The 27,198-nt window shown below is 38.6% G+C and overlaps 1 protein-coding gene across 3 annotated transcripts; it reads left to right on the forward strand.

The window, feature by feature from the left end:
- The first annotated feature begins 3,623 nt into the window (after positions 1-3,623).
- slc41a1 (solute carrier family 41 member 1) lies at positions 3,624-26,852 on the forward strand. 3 transcript variants are annotated; one of them, XM_046875388.1, is made up of 12 exons: positions 3,624-3,999; positions 4,935-5,068; positions 5,256-5,990; positions 12,119-12,226; positions 19,234-19,305; positions 19,599-19,743; positions 20,526-20,672; positions 22,148-22,295; positions 22,382-22,461; positions 23,265-23,399; positions 23,771-23,919; positions 26,486-26,852. In XM_046875388.1, exons 3-12 carry the CDS (start codon positions 5,541-5,543, stop codon positions 26,669-26,671), a joined length of 1,620 nt encoding a protein of 539 aa, XP_046731344.1. In that variant the 5' UTR covers positions 3,624-3,999; positions 4,935-5,068; positions 5,256-5,540; the 3' UTR covers positions 26,672-26,852. The 3 variants fall into 3 exon arrangements, with proteins under 3 accessions (XP_046731344.1, XP_046731345.1, XP_046731343.1); XM_046875389.1 differs by having other exon boundaries at positions 5,387-5,990; XM_046875387.1 differs by having other exon boundaries at positions 4,935-5,990.
- The last annotated feature ends 346 nt before the right edge of the window (positions 26,853-27,198 follow it).

The following is a 27,198-nucleotide window of genomic DNA, read 5'->3' on the forward strand; positions in this document are numbered from 1 at the left end:
TCAATTCAACACATTTACAAAAAAAATGTTATATTAACCATCTACCTAATGTTGTGTTGGTCTGCTTTTTGCTGCCAAAACAGTCGTGACCCATTGAGCATCAACACCATGAACTTCTTCAGCAGTTTGAGCTACAGGAGCTCGTCTGTTGGATCGGACCACACGGACCAGCATTCGCTCCCCACGTGCATCAATGGGCCTTTTTTCCTTTTTCTAACACAGGGGTCTCCAATCTTTTCCAGAAAGGGCCAGTGTGGGTGCAGGTTTACATTCCAACCAATCAATGGACACACCTGATAGTCATTGAAAATGAAGATCATTAGATTTGAACAGGTGGAATTTGGTGTGGACTTGCTTGGTTGGAATAAAAACCTGCACCCACACTGGCGCTTTCTGGAAAAGATCAGAGACCCCTGTTCTAACACGTCAACATTGAGCATAAAATGTTCACTTGCCGCCTAATAAATAAATCCACACACTCACAGGTGCCATGATGAAGAGATCATCAGTGTTCTTCACTTTACCTCTCATAATGTTAGTGTATAATGTTATAATATATTTTGATCGACATGACAATTGATAATGATGATCAATGATAATCAATTCAATGGATGTTCCAAAGCATTCGCAAAAAAGCAGCGAGAAATCGCTTTCATGAGAATTTGATTTATGACTTGAGAAATGCGCCAAAGCAACTGAGAAAAACTGCAGACAAACCGCAAACAAACATGGATGCAAAGTTTTGTTTGGTTGCTAGCGGCTAGTGACACAGAGTAACCTGCGTAATCCTCCGTAAGCTTCAAAAAAAACACCACAAGAGTACCAAGGGATCTTGTTAGGGCCAGTACCTGGTGCTTTATGTTCATTCCTAAGGGAGGAAGAAAGTGCACATGGTGGCCCCATGAGTGCAGGTCCATCCTCTCTCTCTCTCTCTCTCTCTCTCCATGATCACATCCTGTCTGAGAACACATTGTGCCTTTTCGATTCAGACATTTCTTGAGCAGCTTGTTGTCTGCGTACCATCAAAACACAAAGAAACGTTCGTATTGTTTCTAAGGATACAGATCCAAATTCGACATGTTGACATTGGCACGCTCAAGTACTTCCTTCTGGATAACAGAGAAGTGGGTCGTTTTCTTATAACCAACGTGCAGTTGGCAGGAATTCTGGGAAATTTGCATTTTACTGTTTGGGTAAACAGATTCGAGTCACATGCTGCAAAGAAAATCAGAAACCTCTTTTCTGTTACAGTAAGAGATTTAAGAGCGTCAGTGTTTTAAAAGTGCACCTCGAAATGGAAAATTTCTGGAGTCCGCAGATGAAATTGGTGGAGTCGTCCTGGGACACGGACTGAAAGTAGCCATTAGCGAAACTGCTCATTTGCAAAACAAAACCTAAAAGGTGTGAAGGTGTGCTTTAGAAATTGGTTTACTGAAAAACAGAAAACCAGTCTGCGGTTTCCATGATAGAATGTTGTAGTTAAAAAAAAATGCTCAGGATGTCTCTCAGATTGCTCTTTGAGTATATGTTTGTCGTGTTTTTGTCGGAGTTCGGGGTTGAAGGACGTTCAGAAGGTTCCACCAGTGATGAAGGGTTTCATGGTGAACTTTCTCAACTCGCTGTGTGTTGTGCATTTACACATAAATTGTATTTTTTTCGGTGAGTTTGCGATGTTTTACCACCATGCTGCAAGGCATCACATCACAAACCCACAGGAACATGTGGAGAACATCTCAGACAGGAACTATTGAATATCCTTCTGAAACACTGCCAAAAAATATAAAGCCTAGGGCCTTCATATTGAAAATCTGCATATCAAATGATTGAAATAGTCTAATCAAATGGTATTTTCTATTACGGCTCCAATCACATTCATTTCTTTCTCTCCAGTTAGAGGCTCCAGATATACAGTTGTTTTAGTACTAGGATTCTTTAGTGTCATTGATATTATAGATGTTATAGAATAAGGCTTCTCACATAATCTTGATTCAAACACCTATAAAATAGTGATGAGTCACTTTGAACGATTCTTTAATGCGAATCAGATGAACGAGTCGTCTCAAATGGTGATTCATAGTTTTTCCACTTACTGCGCATTAACAACGCATCGCAAAATCTCTCAACTCTTCGTCATTCGTTCTTTTATCACATGACTCCCATAAACGCTATGAAGGTGATAAAAGGATTAAAGGAAGAAAATTAAGTAAATGATTCGTTCATTTGAATCAACCAGATTCAAAGAACCGAGTCACTAAAATGATCCGATCGTCCCGTCGCTACTGTAAAATATGTAAAAAAAAAAGATGCTTTTATTTTGTCGTTAAAAACCCATAAGAACATGAGCTACTCTATTGCGACCTGCACCTTGGACTTGTTCGGGGAAAATGGTCATTGCGATGCATAATTTACAAAATTATTCGCTTCACATTCACTGCTCAAACTGTCTTTTTTTTGTTTTATTTACCTTAATTTTGTATAATTTTTCATATTTTTAGAGCATCAGCACACCACGGAAAGTTCCTTGTACATGCAACCTAAAATAGAAGGCAATAAAGATGCTTGTGATTGTGATATACACATTACCGCACAGTGAAATTCTTTCTTTGCATATCCACCAACCTTCTGATCAGTAACCCAGAGCCTCAACCACGAGCCGCCACTTCCCTTCAACCACTGCTGCTTGTCCTACCTGCTTTGTTTTTATTCACGCCTCCATATCTGAACATATATACACACACACATCATTGAAATAAACTGGTTGTCATTTTACATTTATGCTACAGTTTGTACTGGTTTTACTGGCATATCAGCAAAGCAAGCGATCCGTCCTCGCTACATCCGGCAGAAACAGCAACGATCTCTGTTAGCCTCTTGAAAGGGAAGGTCTGAGGAATCACTCGAGTCAGATGTTCAGATGTGTCACTTGGTGTGACAAATGAAGAAAATCTTGAAAAGGCAGGACACAAAATGGCCGCCTGTCGCTTTGTTTTTCGCTTTTAGGGTCAAATCGGTCTTTTAAATATTCTTTTTTATCGCTATTAAGTATACTTTTTAGTGTTTTTGAGTCTATAATGATATTAAAAAATGGAATGGACTTCACAGTAGACTACACTACATCGCTGACACTGCAAGGTCACGTGGTTGAGTCGAGTCGAGTCGAGTTGAGCCAAGCAGAGTTGACCCGAGTCGAGTCTAGCTGAGCTGAGCCAAGTCTATCCAAGGCGAGTAGAGTCAAGTCAAATCGAGTTCAGTCTAGCAAACTGAATTGAGTTGGATTAAGTCTACCCGAGTGGAATCGAGTTGAGTCTACCCGAGCCGAGCCAAGTCGTTGATTTGAGTTGAGTCAAGTCTAGTCAAGTCTAAGCTGAGCCGAATTTAATCAAGTCGAGTTGAGTCGAGTCTAGCCAGGCCAAGCCAAGCCAAGCTAAGCCGAGCTTAATAGAATTTACATCACATCACATCAGACATACGACAACTCGCACACACAATACAAACACGGAGCCGAGCCGAGTCGAGTTGACACGAGCCGAATTGTCTCGAGCCGAGCCGAGGTGACCCGAGTCGAGCCGAAGACGCGAGCGGCGCCGTGATTGGTCCGATTGGAGCGTTGCACGCTCGAGCCTGGGTTTGGTTGGGGTGGTGTGGTGTGGTGTGGTATTGCTTTATTATCGGTATCGATCCGGCTCGCGCTCGCTCTTAACGCGGCGCTTCCTGCTTTGCGCGAATCATAAAGAGAGAGAGACACGCGCATACACACACATGCGCACAGAAAGAGAGAGGAGAGAGTGTGTGTGTGTGTGTGTGTGAGTAAGTGAGCGCGCACTCGGGCAGCGTCTAATGGATCCCACTGCAAACCAACCAACTCACTAAAGTAACTAACGGCTCGGTTACGCATTATTAAGCCCGGTGTGTCCGGCGTTTACCGGCATGCGAAGCGGCGTGGAGGCCGGAGGATATCGGGGAACGTCCGCACAGGAGGCAGAGAGAGGAGGAAAAAAGGTAAAAAGAAAAGAAAAAAGGACTGAGTGTGTGCGGTGGATGAATATATCCGCTCCGGCGCGGGTCAACACGCGCGCGCTCGCGAGGAGCGTATAGATTATATGATGATGATGATGATGATGATGATGATAATAATAATTAAATGAAGCACGTGATGAGCGCATCATCAACCTGTGTATTACAATTATATGCACACACACACACACACACACACACACACACACACATATATATATATATATATATATATATATACATGTGTGTGTATTAAATATGAATATATATATATATATATATATATATATATATATATATATATATATATATATATATATATATATATTAAATGATGGGATTGGAATGGACATGATGATGCGATGGGATTGAGAAACCTGTGAAAGGAGGAGAATGTGGAGCTGAGACTGAGACTGAAACCGGGAGGTTTTAATTTACACCGCTCGGTGTTGGAGTGTATTTGATCAGACTACTAAGTAGGGGAGTTTGTTTCGGTGTTGGAGGTAATGAGGTAATTGAGGAACCTGGCTTGACTCCATTGCTGTGGACACTGTAGAAATGAGAGCAGGACTTTATAACTTTGTTTAAAACTCGAATAAACAACCTTACAATTAACTTGAGACAGGAAGGAACATGGCTGAAAAAAACAAACAAATATATATATATGAATAAAATCCATCTTGGACCATCTCATCTCATGAACTGAGTCTGGAAGCTGGTCAGATCCATTTTTTTATATCAGAAGCCTTGAATAAGATCTTCCAGGAAGTAACATGACACACATATAATGCACAAGTTTAAGTGACTATTTGTTTTTCTTTTTTTTTTTGCATGATTTCCATGATGCACTTGTCAAACCAGGGTCTGATTGGTGTGTGTGTGTGTGTGTTTCTTTTTTTCCGTTTCTTCTCGTCTGGCAGGTGATCAGTGTACGACGCACATTTTTCTGAGCCTTGTAACACGATCCGGAGACCTTTAAATATATTCGAGGGTCCACGTGGTGTAAAGTGAGCCAGTACAACTGTCCAGAGTTGCTCGGGACAGTCCTGCCAAAGTAAGTGCCCCTCTTTTTTTTTTCCATTTCACACCCGAAAAAGAGAAGAGGGACTCAGAACAAGCACAAAGACTTTTGGGACGCTTCAGATCTTTTACCCACCATTTAAATATTGGCCGTCAAAGTTGTAGGGTTGCGCCGACCAGATTGTGAAATGTACCCTCCTCTTATCGTTTGGCCTTAAAAGAAGAAGACGAAGAGGACGAAGACGGCTGCGTTGAATGGGGAACGTAATTTGTATGCTACCGAAGTTCAGGCAGGATCTTATGCAAAGCCTGGAGAGGGCTAAAGCACCTGCCTCTTTTACTCAACCTGTAGAGCGCGAATTATAAAAGGAGAGGAGCTGAGGAGCCACGTCTTGGATGGGATAAAGCTACGCCGTAGATCAGGTGAAGCACCGATCCACATTTGGGCACCGACTTCAAGCGTCCATCGTTTCTTCTGCTACGACTCACGACTTCAAGGCTTCCGCATGGTCCTCTGGTCGAAAGAGCAAGACAAACTTCCCGACATGTCCGCGGGGACGGAAATCATAGAGGTGAAGAAGGACTTCATCTCTTCAAACGGCTCGGTCCACCCGGTCATCCTGGCCGCAGGGGCTGAGGAGAGGCAGCCGAGCGGCGGCGAGTACGAGCTGACCGAGGTGACGTCTCTGCCCGAGCGGCCCGAGGCGGAAAACGAGCGGACGGAAATGGTCGTGATCGACTGTCGCGCCAACGCTAAGGGTCAGAGGGAGGAGGACGCCCTGCTGGAGAACGGCAGCCAAAGCAACGAGAGCGATGACACGAGCGCGGACCAAAGCCCGGTGCCACCAGTTCCTCTGAAGGAGACGTCTTTTTCCATAGGACTGCAGGTCGTGTTCCCTTTCCTGCTGGCCGGGTTTGGGACGGTCGCCGCCGGTATGGTCCTCGACATCGTTCAAGTAAGTGTGTCATGATTGAACTGGACAATAAATCCAAACTCTAACAGGCACGTCCTACTTTTTAAACCCATTTGCTTTATTTCCATTCAGTGACCATTCGGCTTTCTTGTAAAACACATAAGATTCAAGAAGTCAAGGTGTTAAAATTACATCCCATTAAAATTTGCTGATTCAAGCATGTTGCTGCGCCATTCGTCCCCCCTAAGGCTTTAACACACTGCATTACTGTACATCTGCACAACAAAACATGTGTGGAACATTATCTCAGTATGATCTGATGCTAATATTATTACTCTCTTGAGTCAGTCCTTTCCTGTTTTTCCTCTTCTGAATCAATAGGTTCCTCAGCTGGACTTTTTCCCTTATAGACTAAATATGAGAAATTGAACAGGGAGAAAAAATTGCCTTTTATATACTGCACAAGTCTCCGTATTGGCCAATTCCATTGAAGACGCATTGAAGAGGAGGACAATATATCGTGAAAAATGAATCACGATACCTAGTTTCCACAATACCTTGGATATTACTCCTGATAAATATTATAGTTGAAAACTGACCAAAACAAAAATTTCCAACACTTTTAAGCGCTATTATAAGAAGAATTGACTGTTCCCTGAACGTATACAACTTCAGGATAGAAAAGTACCAATAAAACAAACAAATGATTTTAGCGATATTATTGTGTTATTAGGATTTTCCGATCAAACGTTCGTCGAGAATTTTCCACAAAAAAAAAAAAAAAATATATATATATATATATATATAAAATGTAAAATAATGTGTATATATTATATTATATTATATTATATTATATTATATTATATTATATTAAATTATATTATATTATATTATATTATTACCTGCTAGGGCTGGGCGATGTGACAGTGTGATTGATAAAATCATGATCTTTTTTGCGATAAACAATGTGATTTTGTTAAGTAGGTACAAAAACCTTTGTCATGTCTTACTTGTCTTACTAAAAAATTTAAAATAGTAATAATAAATAAATATTATACGGAAATTATAAAGGTGAAGAACGACTTCAGTTGTTTTTTTTAACAGCTTGGTATTTTATTATAATACTTTAATTTTTATATAATAATAAATCAATATTATATGTTGATATTTTCCCGATATGACACTTTTTTGAAGTATCGCTGTTCCAACAGCCATCAGGATTTCCACTGCACCAGAGACAATATCTATATTCACTTCTATTGTGTTTTAATCCACACCGAAGTTAATTTAAGTTCAGCTCTTGTGCATGTAGATGTTTTGAGCCATTCGCTAAAAATACAGTTTACATAATGTGTGTACTTGTTCCTTTGTGCTGTTTGTGCAGCAAGTCAGCTATCCAGGGGACTCGTGCAAAGCAAAGTGACTTGGGATGTTAATAGTCACATGGTGAGAGAGCGAGCTGTAATCACTCGCTCTGGTCTTTACCCTGTTGAATTTCTATGCTTTTGTTGTTGTTTTTTTTACACTTTTGCGATTTTATAATAAACTATAAAATGCTCGCTGGTTCTTCAAATGACATCCAGCAAACTTTTAGAACCGAACAGAAAGTTATATTTTTTCTTTCCTTCTTTCTTTACTACTGCTTTATTATTATAATGATACTAATAATGACTATCATATTTCATAGCTTATTGAATCGAGCTTTACAATTCAATAGGTTCAGTCCTTATGGAAAAACAAGCTGATGTTATAAATACCGTCAACTTTGACCTATCAGTGGGTGATATGATATCACAATACTTCACGCACGGTATGTACTGTGTCTACGATACAATTTATTAGCTTAGAAGGTCGATTATACTTTGATTTAAAGATGCTGGTATAAATATTACAATAAATGGATACAAATAAATATATTCTACAATTGTTAAAACGATTAAACTAGGATATGATTTGCATCTTTTAAAAACAGCGTCCATTAACTGTCTATAAGCAAAGGAAAAAAAAAAACCAACTAAATGAGTTACACACCCAAACACAAAGGCAGGAAATGAATGTAAAAAACCCCCCAGAGGTGTTCATTTGGAATTAGTGGTGAAGCATTTACTGAAATCCTACGATGATGTTGAGAAGCCTGCTATATGAAACTATATAGGGAAACGAGGGCAAAATCACCCCCTGTGCCACTGAAAAACCGCTTTGTATTGGTAACGAGTGGGCGGTTGGTGTGAAACCGCAGCTTGATTAGGGTCTACACTGGAACTCTACGGTAACTGGATCAGGAGGTCTAATTCATAAATTCTGGTATCTGATACAAATATTTGTACACATCTGCGTCATTTATTGCATTCTACCAGCTGTAAAAGCGAATCGAGTCATAAATGCATGGTGAGTCAAAAGTGAGTCATAAGTGAATTCTGATTCATTCTCAATGACTAAAGACTGCATATGATGGTCAAAATCATCAACCATATCAGAATTGAGATAAGTGTCACTCGACCATTCAGTAATACTACTAGTCAGATTTCTTTTATGATTTAGCATCAACATATTAAATTGGTGAGTTCTTCACTTTTACATTTAATACGATTAAACATTCAAGGGTTTAAAGTCATTAACCAATCATACACTAGATGGACTAAAGTTTGTGGACACCTGAGATGTTCCTCTAGATTTTGTGGAGATTTGTGCTCATTTAGATACAAGTATGTTAGTAAAGTCAGGTACTGATGAAGGTAAGGTGAGGAGGCATGTCAGCGTTTACATTCATCCCAATGTGGTGTTTAATAAAGTGTAAAGCTTTAGAGCTGGAGATCTTCCACTTCAAATGTAAATAATATCTTCAGCTGGCTTTGTGCACAGGGGCATCGTCATGCCGGAACAGGTTTTGGGTTTCTAGTTGAAGTGAAGGGAAATTTTAATTCTACAGCATCCAAAGACGTCAATTGTCTGCCTCCAAGTTTGTGGTTTAGGGGAGAACCACTTATGGTAGGAAAAGTCTGATGTCCCAAAACTTTAACCATTAAAATACATTAACGCATTTGTTTGAAAGTCACAACAGCAACAAAAATTTACTTTCATTTATAGACATAGTTTAGTTTGTCATCCATTTTTTCCCCACACAATACAATGACGTTTCTACCAATGGAACGTCGATGCCACTAGTTTCTGAGGTGCATTGTGGGATTTTTTCAGGGCGCGAACGTTGAAGTGTGCTGGAAGGATTTTGCAACTGGGACAGAATTCAAAATAGACGATTTCCTGATCAGCCTCTGAGTATTGAACTGTGGATCTAAGTGAGACGCACAAAAGTCATAAATATGAGATGTTCTGTATAATGACTCAGAATTATGAGTTGTCAGGTCATGATTTCCAGATACAAAGTCATAATTAGGAGATGCTAAGTATCTGATGATATTTGTGTTGTGGTGTTTGCAAACATGATTATGATTATGATTGGTTGTACACACAACACAACAAAAAGGGTCCAGAACGAATCGATATTTGGACTTGTATAGAATAATGGATGTGGGCTTCTGGTTTCCTGAATTTCTCTCCAGAGGTTAAATGTAAGAATTTGCATCCTCTCTGAAGAACTTGAGGTATTTCTCCTTAAACAGACTGTCGTAAGAATGGCCTGTCTTTGATTATTGAAAGTGACTGGTGGTTTGGTCCAGACAACAACAACCAAAAGAAAAACTCAAACACCAGGCGAGAAGTGTTCGGTCCAGACAGTCAGTCAGTCAGGATATTTTTACCGAGAGGAAAACAGACTCAACATCACAAGCCCTCACACCAGCTGGTGTCTCAGCACTCCCACAGGAAGCCATTTTGGGTCTACCACATCCAGACTGTTACCCTGTTCTTACAGGAATCAGTGCAGACAAACAAGCGTGGGAGGGTCTGTGTTCTCGTGGACACACAATGTCACCCAGCTTTTCCTCAGAATTTTCCTTATTATGGGAATTTTTTTAATTATTATTCAGGTCTGTTTATAACACGAATGTTGTTTTGCAGTCTAAACATAAGTTGTGTTTCTGACTTCCTGTGGGGGTAAATAAAAGTGTAGACGGTATTCAGGAAGTGAAGTTTTCCACCTTTGAGTCACTGAAAGTTACTGACTTTACAGTGCTGTAAATTAAAGTTCAGCTGCTAGACAGACATTCACCTTTATTATTATATCTCATTTATTTAGCACAATTTTCCTAATTTTTTATTAATGCAGCAAAATATATGTAAGTGTGTGTGGAGCAAAAAGAAAAAAATTGTGAATAAACAAAAAATATTTATTTTGTGGGAAAAACAAAGAATAAATGCAGTAACAGAAAAGAAAAGAAATATAATTTTTTTTAAACAATTACCAATAATATAAACGATGAATATCCGATTCCAATACTGGAATTTTGAGTACTGGCAAATATTGAAACCAATCGAAATTTATTTCTTTATAAACGACTCGGCTTTAAAATATTTTCTTTGTATTTTTTTATTTAGACATTAAAGTCTTATGCTGACACTCCAAATATAAATATATTAAAAAAATCAATCAAAAACTAAAAATACATAAATAAAAAATTCAAGTCTCTTTAGATGTAAGCATGTTCAATTCCAAAGATATTTTAAAATCTAATTTGAATATTTTTTTTAATGTAAAAAAATATATTTTTTTTCCTAAAACTTTTTCTAATATTTATCTGTAACATAAAAAAATAGGTTTTGGAAAACGCAACATTACATATATAATAATGGCATGCTTTAATTAATGATTAATGTATCGACAAAACCCAGAAGAGTTTATATTGAGTGAGTTTTCATCGCTACGGCTTGACGGGTCACGGGGATCAGCACTGACTCCATGACGCTAGTGCCTTTCTCCGCTAGTGATGCGTCACTGAATTCCTGCGTGACCATATATCCTTGAGCTGGTGTGAGCGTGCAATATGAGCCCAGCTAAACCTGAAAGTTCACAGGCTTCGAGGAGGCGTTGCCCGAGGCCTTGCTGTTCCCCGGAGACATCGTATATCTCAGAAGGCGAAAGAGTGAGCTCGGGAGAAGAGGAGAGGAGAGGAGGAAAGAGAGGAACGGAGAGGGCTCTCAGTAGCAAGGAAATCAAAGCCAATGTGGCAGATGGCCAGGTTCCAATTGATGTAGAACTTTTTCTCCGAAGTGGCCCCTGTACTGCCAAAGAACCAGAGAAAAAAATGCCTGTTGGTTGTAGCCATCCAAGCAGAAAACCCTTGATTATAAATTTTGGTGTATCTTTTTATTTCTCTGTTCATTCTTGAGTGCAGCGTTTCAACCTAGAGCTTGGGTGAATCCTCTTCATCGATTTATTTGCCGAACGTCAGGGCTGTAATTGCAATGCGCCACTGGGATGGGCTCTAAAGATAAGCACTTTCTCCACTTATCGATCCACACGGATTCTTGCTGCATTGCATCTGCTTGGAAAAAAAATGGCTACCGGCTGCCAATTACGCCACTCATCAAGTGTTTCTCAAGGATTAAAGTTGGATGAGGTTCAAATGGATGCAATCAGCGATGACTCTGTGCCTACCTTTGGCTGATGATGTTATTAAAATCCACATCAGCAAAAATAACGAAAAGTGGATGAAATAGTAACGATCCATGAATCAGACCTGTATAGGCGAGTGCACGAGTCGTAAATTTAAGAAAATAACCTTTCTCATAACTACATAACAATCAAAAAGTGATGTCTCAGTTTGTGATGGCACAAACTTTTGCACTCAACCGTACTGTTCGATATTAATATCTCATACCTTTGTATGAATTGTGTATAATTAGAATGTCTAATCTACTGACGTGCCTTAAACAGTGATCATTAAAATGTCAATATTTTTGCATATCAGTGAAGATCTGCCTCTGCCAAGAGGTTACAGTTAATTGGAAGATGAAGTAAATTGGCTACAAAGTTTTTCACTCATTACCAATAATTCTGGAGCTGATCTCTTGGTTGAATGGTGTGGTGTAATGTGTGTGTAGCAGCTTTACCCAGCACAGTATCCTCTCACAAAGAGAGGGTTATATCGAGTTACAGCATTAAATCAATACCCTGGTCAAAGAAGGTCACGCAGAATCTCACATACTTGAGGAACCCATCATGCTGAGCTCTGATAAAGACCTGTGTTGTTCTTCTTGTCTTTCCTTTGCAGCATTGGAAGGTGTTCTCTGAGGTGAACGAGGTCTTTATCCTGGTGCCTGCTCTTCTGGGCCTAAAGGGGAACCTGGAGATGACACTGGCCTCCAGACTGTCCACAGCAGTGAGTTTTTCTAACTAACCTACTCACCAGAGTTAACCGGTGCTTAATAAACCACCACAGGTTTTGGTGAAGGAAATAATCAATGATGGTGTCATGGAGCATCCAAGAGCCATCACATTAGCACATTTATTAAAATCTGTCAGCATTTTATTTATGAATTAAATACAGTCTGATTTTTTTTATCCAATAATAGTTACATGTAATGTCATATTTGCTTTCTAGGGCAAGACAGATTAGGGTTGGATGGTGGAGCACCTCGAAAAGCCATCACAGCAAATTCTTTTCAAATACTTCAACTAAAGATTTTCTTTAACATCATCATCTGACTCGAACCTAAACAATCTCACTAAGTGGCTTTATCTTAGCTAGTAAGATAATCCAGGCGTCCCACATTATCAGTATTTCTTCAAGCAACTTTTACCACTTTAAAGCAAAGCAGCTTAATTTACTGCTAAATCTCTCTATATTACTTTTATCTTAGGCGAATACACAAGTAGATTTTCTGATAATCATTCAATGCGAGCTCTCGCTCACAGTTTTATGACCTGACCTTTGGACACTCGGCTGATGTGTTACTTGAAGGTGTGCTTGGGTCTTCAGGTCGTGTGTCCTTTACGAGACCGTGTTTACGCTGAACGCTCCCTTATTTGTGTTTGAAGACGACCGGTTTATTTTGCTGACTAAAAGACTAAAATGTTAGTCCAGTTGATGATTAGTGAAAACACAGAGAAAACATGATGGTTGTCAGTTGTTTGTTCTGCAAAATGGTGTACATGTACATATACATATATATACATATACATTTCCATATACACACATATATATATATATATATACACCGTTGTGGAGGGCGGAGCTAAAATTACGCGTTGATACACCAAAAACACAGAAAAAAGTACAATCTCCAACAGTGAGACAACTGAACTCTGTCAACTGCTGGTGAGAGTAAGGCAGGAGATGTGTACCTCCTGGCAGCGTCCCAACGTATCACAAGTTTATACATTTTTTTTCATTATAAGGTTGAAAAATCGTTCATACTGAGTGGTAGCTCAGTGGTTAAAGCTTGGGGGTTCTGATCGACCCCAGGATCGTCCCCAGGATTGCCAAGCTGCCACTCTTGGGGCCCTTGAGCAAGGCCCTTAACCCTACGTGCTCCAGGGGTGCTCTACCATGGCTGACCCTGCGCTCTGACCCCAACTTCTGACATACATATAGGGCAAAATATAACTCTATAAATGGCAGCTTTGTTATGTAACACTACATTCCCCTACGTCAGGATTATCCCAAGAGCCAAATCAACCATCAGTCCCTGATTAGTCACATGACTTTGTTACAGGTGACTGACCCCTTACAACTGTTTCTCGTCACCCATAATTTAATGCATGTATTTAAATCTCACCCTCAGTTATAACACTAAATGGGGACTAAATGTGGAATGGGATGTTCAGAAAGCACATGATATGTAAATATTATATTTTGTCAATGTTAATCTATTTATACTTTGTAGTATAGCATTTAAAAATAAGCAAAAAAAAGAAAGAAATTCTTGTTTCTCCACCCACACACACACACACACACACACACACAAACACACACACACTTTGTCTGAGCCAAATTTAAAAATATCTTGTATAAAATGTTTTTCTGCTACAGACATTTTATAGACATTAATCAGTTTTTAGAGTGTTTTTACTCATGAAGTGTGTACGGAAAACACGCCACTTGCTTTCGCTCACCAACATCACACAGTGAGCGAGTTTAAAAAAAAACTAAATCCCCCGCTATAAAAAAATGTGTTAAATTTACTCGCCGAGGCTCTCGTGGTGTTCGAGAAGCCTCAGGAATGTCTGCACCAGCAGCAGTCCTCCTGCACACAATTCAGCTCCAGCTGTTTAGGGACAAATCAAGGAGAGTGTAAAAGCTGCTTTGGGGCGACGCATGTACTCGTGCTTAGCAGGATTAGGGAGGTTTTAAACAGGTACTGTACACCTCCACACTTAGCGACAAATCATTTTTTAAAACCGCCCATTTGACGAACGAAGCATCCATTAATCTTTCTATGAAAAACTTCTCTGGCATCTTACTCATTTTGATCAACAATCAATGCAAAAGCTCTCCAGATTCCTGATATGTGGATGAAAATCGGTCATGATTATGATCAGGATTATGGACAAGGACTTTCCCACAAATCCAATGCACCTCTATGAATTGTGTTGGGGCGTCCCAATACTTTTGCTCCTATAGCGTAGGTCTACATGGAATGATGTTAAATATCGATATTATGATACATTTCCATTTTTTTATAGTAATAGTGTTATTAAAAAAATTATTCAGGTTTTTGTTTCTCCCATGTTTTTGTTTATTCGTTTATTTACATATTTACTTACTCACAGCACTATTAGTATGCCGGAGGTTTGAACTTTTTGGAAAATTGAACTTTTTGGCCTACATGCAAAACGCTATGTGTGGTGGAAACCTGACACTGCACATCAGCCCGAACACACCATCCCCGCCGTGAAACATGGTGGTGGCAGCATCATGTTGTGGGGATGCTCTTCTTTAGCAGGGACAGAGAAGCTGGTCAGAGTTGATGATGGATGGAGCTTAATGCAGGGCAGTCCTAGAAGTAAACCTATTAGAGGCTACACAAGACATGAGATCAGGGCGGAGGTTCACCTTCCAGCAGGACAACGACCCTAAACATACAGCTGGAGCTACAATGGAATGGTTGAGATCAAAGCATATTCATGTGTTAGAATGTCCCAGTCAAAGTCCAGACTTAATCCTATTGAGAATCTTGAGCAAGACTTGAAAATTGCTGTTCACAAAAACGTCCATCCAATCTGATTCAACTCCGTTTTGCAAAGAAGAATGGGCAAAAATTACGGTCTGTAGATGTGCAAAGCTGGTAGAGATACCCTAAAAGACTTGCAGCTGTAACTGCAGCGAAAGGCAATGCTGTATCTTTAACACTGTGTTTATCATTTTCCTTCCACTTTACAATTATGCGATACTTTGTGTTGGTCCATCACAAAAAATCCCAATAAAATATGCTTAAATTTGTGGTTATAACATGAAAAATGTGGAAATATTTAATGGATATGAACGCTTTTGGAATGCACTGTATATGGAGGTTTCTGGACGTGCAATTTAATGTCCTATTTAACATTCAGTCCCTATTTTACTGTAGGATTAACCTCCACTCTTCTGAGAAGGTGTTCCTCTAGATTTTATGGAGAAGTCAAGTACTGATGTAGGTGAGGTGAGGAGGCCTGGAGTGCAGTCTGCATTTACATTCATTTAAATAGTGGTCAGGTTTATAGCAGGAGATCTTCCACCCCTAAACATGTAAAGCATATTTAGGAGGAGCTGGAATTTGTGGTAACAGTTGAGGAAGAAGTATATATGACTGAAAAAGTCAGGTGTTCCAATACTTCTTAATCTTAATGCAAAACAAAACTATTTGGCCAAAAAATAAATAAATCCCAGCAGTGACGCCATTTTATCATGGGATCCGTATCGTATCATATCGTATTTCGCAGCCCTTTAGCTCAGTTGTTCATATTAATATTATACATTACATTTGTATTGTATGTAGTTTAAGTATGATTAATTGCATTTTATTTGCAAATTTTTATTTCATATTTTTGTAACTAATTAATATTCAAAAATCATATTCAGTGCATATCATTTGAACGTTTATGATCCAGTGGCTTATGATTTCTCAGTAGCAGACCAGTAGACAGAAATTTGTTTGCCAAACATCTGGTTTGACCCATGAAGATGACGATTAGTAACAGAACAAACAGACAGTAAATGAATAAATCCGCAAAATATTGCCGCAAAACTTCCTCAACACTACCGCTCATAAATTACGTCATAAATGTTATGGCAATAAAGTTAGTTTGTATTGTGTCAGGATTACAGCAAGAGACCAACTTCAGCCACTGCACCGAGTCACGTCTGTTTGTTTGTTTTTGCATCTGATTCACGTGTTCTGATAACTAGCACTTGTAGATTTACCTCAGCGCTCACTGGGCTCTGTCTTCTCGCTTGTCCTCTCATGTTTGATGTCGGTCACGGTCAGGTTAAGGATCGTTTTTTTTTTTTTCCCTGTGCGTAGATTTGCATCACAATCAAATTTTCCCGCACTGGCATCCGGCTTCCTCGCTTCCCATGCGTGGCACATTGTATAAACAGCCATGCTTCTTTCCATTATAAACACAAATGTTTGCTGAAGGTTGTAACAGATTCAGGCTCATTTTATATCTAAATACTATTGAAATACAAACACCACACTGAGATTTGTAATAGTACTCAAAAAAATTGTATTAAAATATAGAAATTGGTTTTGGATGGATGGATGGATGGATGGATGGATGGATGGATGGATGGATGGATGGATGGATTGACCTCCACTTCAATCCAATCCACTCTACTCTTCTGGGAAGATGTTCCACTAGATGTTTTCGTGTGCTTGTGGATATTTGTGTTTATTCAGCCACAAGGGTTTTAGTGAAGTCAAACAAATCTGAGATCAGAACTCTCTAGCAGGAGATCTTCCACTCCGACTCTTATAAAGAAGATCTTCATGGAGCTGGTTTTGTGCACAGGTGCCTTGTCATGCTGGAACAGGTTTCGGTCTCTTAGTTTATGCGAAGGAAAAAGTAGTTTTGTCCATGCAGTATGGTCCAGAATATTCTGAATCTCATTTGATGCTCATGACTCAGCTATCTTGATAACCTCTTATTCCTGATCTGCTTTAAGATCTTACCAGGATAATATAGCGCTGACCCTGTATACACCTAAAGAGTGAACTTGCGGTAGAGGCGACATGGCACTGTAGATCTAGTTTTCATTAGAGTTTTGTGGCTGTCTGAGTTCACACACAGCTTATCGCACTGCCTGATATCAGGGCCGAGTTAGTGTGAGATCCAGCAGCGGTGCCAGACTCGCCGGGTTTCCCCCCACCTCTGTTTGTGCCACGTAAGATCTCACACTGCGGAAGAGGCGCTGTAAACTCTTGGCCCGAGTCCCGTTTCCTCCAGTTTCAAGCTCGTTCACACACACACATACACAGATCCTCATACATCCACATATGGTACTTCCCCCTCTGAATGGCCTCTACCACCTTTGTCCTGCTGCCAGGGACATTTGTTACATAGCAGTGAAGCTAATATTCCCTTAGCAGCACTGGTAAAAAAGAGTGCTGGCCGTTTCATTGACATCTCGGTGTGACCAATCAGGAGAAACGAGCAGAGTCCGATTTCCTAAATGAGTTGGAGGTGACTCTGTATGCTAAGAGCGGTTTAACAGATCAGTCAGTGCTGATGTTCTCGCACAAAACAAGAATATAGAGAGATAAAGTGCACAGGAAGTGCACGAATACTACTACTCCTTTTGAAAGATCATGAAAGAGCGCACAGCGAGCCGGGCTCAATGGCAGCGAGAGGCCGCTCCTCTCTGGGGAAATGTATTCCTCCCTCGTCCTCACACTATTGTCCTGCCTCGTCGCTTTGGCCAAAGCTGCGCTTCCACTATACTTCAGCGCGAGGCCACCGGTCAGCAGAAACCGTGTTTAGGTTTACGAGCGTTTAACCGCACCCTCCAACGCAGCATGCAGCTCACTTACATCCTGTCTAAAAACTTCAAGGCGCCAGTTAAGCATTGTGATCATTGTATTGGGTGACGATTAAAGGTCTCTGAAATGCAGAAAAGCTCAGCGAACCGTGACAAGGCCTCACACCATCCCTTCACGCCGTACCCCAGGGTCCGAGCCACTTGACATTCGTGTCGTTAGACAGAAGGATGAGATAAGTGGGGTCAGTCAGCAGGAGGAAGATGAGATGCGTGTGTCAGCGCCTCAAAACCCCCTTTTGTCCCGAGAACTGACTGCTGTTTGTTCTAACCAGGCTTCAAGCACGATGCTGTACAGAACACTGGATATTCTCATTGTCTGAACATGAAGGTGGATGTTCAGCTCGCAGCCGTGTACTCGAGCACACAACTTATACCACAGCAATGTAGAATTCTCGATTCTGATTCGTCCGATGGTACTAATACTTTATTCCTGCAAGTCATGTTAAGAAGCTTTTATTGTCATTTCAGCCACATATATCTGACACAGCATTCCAGAACCCTGGTGCTACATACAACAACACAGAGCAACAACACAGAACACAAAAAAAATCATACATCATTATTATGGTTGAAAAATACAGACTATGTTACAGTTTGTTTACGCTCGTGACACGTGTCATCTGTCTCTTGTGGATGTGTAGCAACATCTACTGGGATTGAAATTGTAATATTGGTAGTATAAGTAGCTTTCAGTCCTCAATTGCTGTTATAATTATATTTACTCTTCTGGAAAAACGTTCCATTCGATTTTGTGGAGATTTTAGAGATTTTATTCGGTGTTAGTAAAGTCAGGTAGGTGAGGTGAGGAGGTCTGTTACAACGTTAAAACCACTGCCAAGGGATGAAATATATAAAGCAGTCATTTTAACAGCCAGACTCACGATGAAATGAAAGCAGTATTTATGTGTCAATAAATGAATGTTAGTATCTATAGGTGTGGCTGGGGAACTGAAGAAATGTCAGACCACACAAACACACATAAACACTATAGGATCGGTCCAAAGAATCATTTGAGCCGATTGTTTAGATTTGTTGCATTTTATTGAGTAGTCAATATCTCACTTTTCAAACAATTTTCTGTTTCATTGGTCGCTTGCTAGTGTAGTAGTTTTTTTTTTTTTCTTCATTGTATAGAGCAAATGCAGACGTACACGAAAAATGTTATATTTCTTTATTATGGTATTCATCAGTACTGATATTGTTACATTCCTATTTCCTGATGCTAACTGTTAAAAGGAAATTGTTGAAACTTTCGACATTAGTACCAGCAAGCTTCCTAAACACCTCGGCTTCTCCAGACGAAAGCTTTCTGTGGTCGCAATAACAGGAGCAGCTGTAAATACGCTTCCCATGTTCTCTCCCTTTAGGCTAATATTGGACAGATGGACACAGCCAAGGAGATGTGGAAAATGATCATAGGAAACCTCGCACTAATTCAGGTACCAGACCCTTTAAAAATAGAAATCCTGTTTACGAATCGTCTCGATGTACAGTACAGACGTCTGCAGCTACAGAGTGGATTTGAGATTATCGTTTGTTTAAAGATTTTTTTTCATTCTGGAAACGATCCACGTTTTTAATGCAGATGTTCTTTCCTACCAATGTTACATTTGTGATAATATGTGATAATAATGTGACAAATAAATAAACAAATTATGCTTTGGTGTTTGAGAGAAATCTTGATAAGTAAGTAAGAAAGTAAGCATGACACCGTTGTTCATGATGTTCACAGGTTCAGGCCACCGTGGTCGGGTTCCTAGCCTCTATCGCGGCAGTCATTTTTGGCTGGATCCCAGAGGGCCAATTCAAGATAGGTCATGCTGTTCTGCTCTGTGCAAGCAGCGTAGCTACAGCCTTCATCGCTTCCCTGCTGCTAGGTAAAGGGGACTGATGTCTTTCTGTTCAATCCAAAACCCATAGTGAAACTTTTAAATGGCACAAGATGTTTAATATGACAGCAGCGAAATGATAATAATGTTACGCAAGTCATTGTTTAAAATGATTCTAAGATCTGATTGGCTGAGCCATGTTACTAAATTCTGTATAGGTGCACTATGTGCATTTAGCCAGCAAATACCATACTAGCATATTATATTGTCTCTAATGTCGCTTAGCAACCAGGCAACGTTTGGTGTTGGAAGAATTGCGTATAACGAATATTAATACATGTACACTTGATACATAATGTGCTTATTGTAACCTGATTTTATCATATCGATTGTACAGTGAGAAACTGTTCATTTTATACAGTATAAATACAGTTCATTGTGGATCAGCTACATGTGGATTACTGTAGATAATCCGATTTCTACACATATAGTAGATTTGAAACCTCCTTATTAACACCCGTAGGTTCAGTCAAAACCTTGACCAAGGAAAATATTTGTCAAAAAACAAAACTGCTAAATCTAGATTAGCAGAAAATCTCAGGTGAGTTAGCTACCTAGTCACTATATTTGGTAGTAACAATTGTTTTGGCGCTTCAAAGGAATTTCATTCCGAAGATAACATACCTAAGAAACGTTTCTTCACTAGAGTGCATCAGGAGACACCAAAAGCCCCAAACAGCTCCTGCTTCTCATTGTGTACAGATAAGAGCCTTTCCTGTGTTTGCATGAACATCTCAACACCATCACAGCCAATGTTTCCTCCAAAACAGGCCTTATCATGATCGGTGTAATCATCGGCTCCAGGAAGGTTGGCATTAACCCGGACAACGTGGCCACGCCCATCGCTGCGAGCCTCGGAGACTTGATTACTCTGGCTCTACTGTCTGGCATCAGCACAGGACTCTACCAGGAGCTGGGTGAGTGATGGATAATCTGGGTAATCTTATGCTTCTGCAGTTTATAGGTGGCATCTAGTGGCAGCACGTGCTCATGGTGTGTAAGGAAATTTGGGCAGTTGTCTTTTTTTCAGCACAGGAGGGTAGAAAGGTCCAAATTGTGTCTCCTTGCAAGTTAAAGATTCCTAAAAAGAAATGAGTAAATAACCCCCCAGATTAGGGATAGTTTTTCCAGCTTTTAACTGGGAAAGCAAATTAACTTTACAGTGAGGTTCTATGTATTCACTTGGAGTTGTAGCTCAATCATAAGTATTTGGACTGTGGTTCGGAAGGTCACGAGTTCAAATCTTAGTACCACCAAAAGCCTGGTGATGGGCCCTTGAGCAAGGCCCTTAACCCTAAACTGCTTACTTGTATAAAGGAGACAAGTGTAAGTGACTCTGGACATTTGTCCAATGCTGTAAATGTGATCTGTATTTACTTCACCTGGCAACCTGTTCAATTTTAAGTTTGTTCACCATGCTCTGTGTATCATGCTCTACTAGTCATTTAAGAAAGCTAACCCTGTATTCACAAGTTATGGTGCATTTCTCTGTCATAAAGAGATAAAGTACTGATCATCCATGGCTTGGAATTGAAAAGGGTTGCTAGAGAAAACCTACAGATCATCTTTCTAGAGAGTTCCTTCCATGAGCCTCCATCTGGACACATTTTATCCCAATCGTTAATTCACTTCACTTTAAGACGTTGGCTGAATTTTGCAGTGAAGGAATCAAGCAATAATTACATCTTCTAACTGGAAGCAGATCATTAAAAGTTTACATGCTGCACAAGATTTTCAGTTTTCAGAATGTTCTTTTAGATGTTTCTGCTTAATTTCAGAAATATCGTTGATCACAACCTTTTATGTAGCACTACTGTTTTACTGGCTGTTTGTTAGCAAAAGATTAATATTTTTATACATATTGTGTATCGTAAAAATGCCTTCAGATATGTGAGGGATCGTTGTCATATCATCTTCTAATGGAGAATATTCAGGAAAAGGTTATAACTGAACTGGGAGAACATCTATCAAAATAGAAACAGAAATACAGCTGCTGAAATCCAATTGTCTGTCTTGCAGCAGTGTCCGTGGCCACACTTTTGGTTTTAAAATGCAGTCCTGAAGCATGGAAACACTATGTTGAGACTAATTGCATGTTTTCTTAAAAAAATTGCCCAAATTTTGATCCAGTGCCAAAAGTGTCCAGATGTAAACATCTCATAAAAGGTGAACCGACACTTACCCAGTGTCTACATCGCAGAGTGTGGGTGCTAAATTACGCCCAAAAGAATTTCCACCAGAGCGCTGTTTGTGTTCAGTCTCGCCAGGTGTCTGATTCGGGGTTAGTGTTGTGTCATGTTTGTGTACACATTATCTCTTGTAAGACGCTACTTTTTTTTTTCATGCTCCGTCCAAAAACCCAAATTAAACTTCTCTGTTTTCTTTCTCACAGATTATAACGATTACGCCAATCCGCTAGTCTGCGTGTTTTTCATTGCCCTGACGCCTATCTGGATCCTGATCGCCCGGAAAATTCCCTCCACTCGAGAGGTGCTGTACTCCGGGTGGGAGCCTGTGATTATCGCCATGGCCATCAGCAGGTGCAATAATGAGATATTCACACACCTGACCTCCTTCATTCCAAACATACTGATGATTCTTAATATTGGCTGAAATCATTTTTCAGTGTCGGAGGCCTAATCCTGGACAAAACCGTGTCCAATCCCAACTACGCTGGAATGGCAGTGTTCACTCCGGTTATCAACGGTGAGCACTGATTGAGTATACAGAAACACCTCCAACTCTAACACTTTCTTTGAAATAACCCTACCAGAAATCAACTAGACACCCCAGACCTACTAATACAAGTTCAACATTTGTACTGTATTTCCAAATACATATTAATTGATGCTAATTGATGTAAAGAAAACTGTAATACTACAGAACTACACTATCCTACTACACTATAATTCTACTACACTATAATACAACAATACTAGAATATTACACTATTTTACTACACTCCTTAACCCAAAAGCTCACCTTTTTTACCCTTTTCATGGCACTTTATTAGAGGCATCACATGTTCAAACTGACCAGCCTGACACTTAGTGGGACCAGGACTAGCAGTTAGAACTTTCTTCATTGCCATGGGAACAAATATTAGTCACAAATACAACATATACCAGACAATGTGAATAATACCTGATAAAAATCTAAATATACTGCCATTAACCAGAATGCTGGAAATATAGACACGTCATGCAAAAATATGTTTACGATTGTTAAGCTTTTTGTAATACGTTTACATATTACATTACATTTTTTATATATTGTAACATTTATTTTTAGCAATTCAGGAAATGTTTTTGAGTTGATGGCTATTTTAATGCTCAATAAATTTGCTATATTTTGCTCTGTAAAAATTTTTTCATAGTGTTGATGTTTACCACAGTAATGGATTTGACTTTTTGTGTTTTGTTTCTCTGTTGCAATAAAGTTGGAGCGATTCAGTCCTGAACATGAGTTTATAAATTAGCTTTAATGTTGTTTATGATGCCCTGTTGTAGGTGTGGCAGGTAATCTGGTGGCAGTGCAGGCAAGTCGCATCTCTACATACCTGCACATGAACGGCCTCCCCATCGCTGACGCAAATCAACCCCCACAGAAATGCCCCACACCCTGCACCACGTTCTTAGGCTCAGGTAACAAAACACGATTGTCCACTCCAACCGGTTTGAGTAAACTGTAAATCTGTGTAGGAAGCTTGGAATGGATTGGAATGTCTAGAAATGTAAATTGAGGTCTATGGAGAAGTAACAGTGGAATAGTGTTTTTATATTGGTGTATTAGTTTTTGCTTTAACTAGAAAAAGAAAACTGAATTTAAATAATGTATTTCCAGATCTGGAAAACCTGATCTGTCAAAAAAAAAATCTCATCTAATCTAAGTTAATCAGAGCCTTACATTAGATGCATAACTATTTAGGTTCTCTACTGTCTCTTTAAAAATGACCCCAGTGACTAAAATTCAACCACACATGATGGACAGGGTTTCCTCCTCCGTTTCTTCACAGGTGTGAATTCTCGGTCCGCTCGAGTGCTCTTCCTCCTGGTGGCTCCTGGTCACCTTGTTTTCCTGTACACCATTAACTTAATGCGGGCTGGACACACCACCCTCACCTATGTCTTCATCGCTGTCTACCTGACCGCTGCCTTACTCCAGGTAATCTACTAAATTACACTAAAATTCAATACTATTCTACTATACTACACCAAACTACTACAATATTACACAATACTACTACACAAGAATACTATAGTACTACACTACTATACTATAATACTTGAGAACTAACCTATATTACTACAATATTATACTACAAATATACTACAAAACACTTTCCTATTAAACTATAATACATATACATAACATATAATACTATACTACAGTAATATACTACACCAAACTACTACACTATAATAAAACAATACAATATTACTATACTACACTATAATACAATACTATACTACAGTAATATACTACACCAAACTACTACACTATAATGCAACAATACAATACTACTATACTAAACTATAATACAATACAATACTACAGTAATATACTACACCAAACTACTACACTATAATACAACAATACAATACTACTATACTACACTATAATACAATACAATACTACAGTAATATACTACACCAAACTACTACACTATAATACAATACAATACTACTATACTAAACTATAATACAACAATACTATACTACAGTAATATACTACACCAAACTACTACACTATAATAAAACAATACAATATTACTATACTACACTATAATATAATACAATACTACAGTAATATACTACGCAAACAACTACACTATAATACAACAATACAATACTACTATGCTACACTATAATATAATGCTATACTACAGTAATATACTACACTAAACTACTACACTATAATACAACAATACAATACTACTATACTACACTATAATACAATACTATACTACAGTAATATACTACCAAACTACTACACTATATAATACAATACAATACTACTATGCTACACTATAATATAATACAATACTATACTACAGTAATATACTACACTAAACTACTACACTATAATACAACAATACTATACTACTATACTACACTATAATACAATACAATACTACAGTAATATACTACACCAAACAACTACACTATAATACAACAATACAATACTACTATACTACACTATAATATAATACTATACTACAGTAATATACTACACTAAACTACTACACTATAATACAACAATACAATACTGCTATACTACACTATAATATAATACAATACTATACTACAGTAATATACTACACCAAACTACTACACTATAATGCAACAATACTATACTATACTATACTACAGTAATATACTACACCAAACTACTACACTATAATACAACAATACTATACTACTATACTACACTATAATACAATACAATACTACAGTAATATACTACACCAAACAACTACACTATAATACAACAATACAATACTACTATACTACACTATAATATAATACTATACTACAGTAATATACTACAAAACTACTACACTATAATACAACAATACTATACTACTATACTACACTATAATACAATACTATACTACAGTAATATACTACACCAAACTACTACACTATAATACAACAATACAATACTACTATACTAAACTATAATATAATGCTATACTACAGTAATATACTACACTAAACTACTACACTATAATACAACAATACTATATTACTATACTAAACTATAATACAACAATACTATACTACAGTAATATACTACACCAAACTACTACACTATAATACAACAATACAATACTACTATACTACACTATAATACAATACTATACTACAGTAATATACTACACCAAACTACTACACTAAATACAACAATACAATACTACTATACTAAACTATAATACAATACTATACTACAGTAATATACTACACCAAACTGCTACACTATAATACAACAATACTAGAATATTACACTATTTTGGTACACAAGACTACAACAGTAGTATACTACACTGTAATACAATACTTCACAATTCTACTACACTATAACACAAGTATATACTACAACATAATTGTACTCCTATACAACACAGATAATGCAAATAGTAGCAATTGTTCAAATTGTAAGTGCAGCTCAATATGTAAATATATGTACAACGTGTTGTACACTATAATACAATGCTATACTACAATACTAAACTATTTTACTACACAACAATTCTTCCCATTTCTACTACACTAAAATACCATATTATTGTATTACAACTACTATTTTACTACCCAGAATTATTATATAAATCTGATATATAGTTCTACAGTATTTATTCCTTATAACAAAAAGGCCACATTGTACATTTTATCCACATGAAATGTAACACCATTAACATTTTTGATATTCCCATTGACTGTATCCTTTACAGAAAAAAAACTATTCTGTCCTGAAGCTGTCAGTAGAGTAGGTTCCAGCTGTAAATGTGCCAAAACTGGAGACTTTCATAAATGTCTTTTCAGAGAAACTGTCACTAAAATCTCTCCTGATTTTCTCCTATAAAACCAATAAGGAATTAGTACAGACGCGTACGCAGAAGCATTTCAGCTGCACTATCGTCAGAGCTGCTGTCAGAAAATAATGTGCAAGGACTCTAGTTACGAGGGGCTGATTTGTTAGTAACCCCCCCCCCTTGTGTTCCCTGCAGGTGATGCTCCTGCTGTATCTGGCTGACTGGATGGTGCAGTGGATGTGGAAGAGAGGGATGGATCCAGATAATTTTTCCATTCCCTACCTGACAGCCCTTGGTGATTTGCTGGGTACGGGCTTCCTGGCTCTGTGCTTCCATATCTTGTGGATGATCGGCGATAGGGACACAGACGTGGGTGACTGAACGCTCTGCTGAACGTCCACGGAAACCTCACGAGTCTTTTTTATCACAAAAAAAAAAAAAAAACACTATGCGACTTGCGATATTATGGCTACAATAGCCACTATGAATTTAATAATAACTCGTAATACTATTGCTGTAGTAGTGATATGTTATGATGAATACATTATGGCTTATCTTCTCATGGGAGAACAGGAATCCTCATTATTTTTCAATGGGGATGTTCAGCCACTTTATTATGCTCAGAGGTGTCGGCAGTAACACGGTGGGGTTCGGAGAAGGGAAAAGGTCGACTTAAACTTGAAGTTTCCCTGAGAATTAGGATGCTCAGACACCAAGTGCTCGATGTGTAAGTGATATTAATGAAGCAATTATTGGAAGTTTTCAGACCACAGCGAAGTGACCTTGAGTGCGTGTCGATTACCTCTTAAGTTCCTCATTAATCTTTGAAAAGTTGGAAAACTGGAAATCTCGCGCAAAGGCGCAACAAATCAGCCTTCGGGATCTTTTCATTTTTTTAATTCTACTGA

This window comes from Silurus meridionalis, chromosome 19, assembly GCF_014805685.1.
Source record: "Silurus meridionalis isolate SWU-2019-XX chromosome 19, ASM1480568v1, whole genome shotgun sequence".
NCBI lineage: Eukaryota > Metazoa > Chordata > Actinopteri > Siluriformes > Siluridae > Silurus > Silurus meridionalis.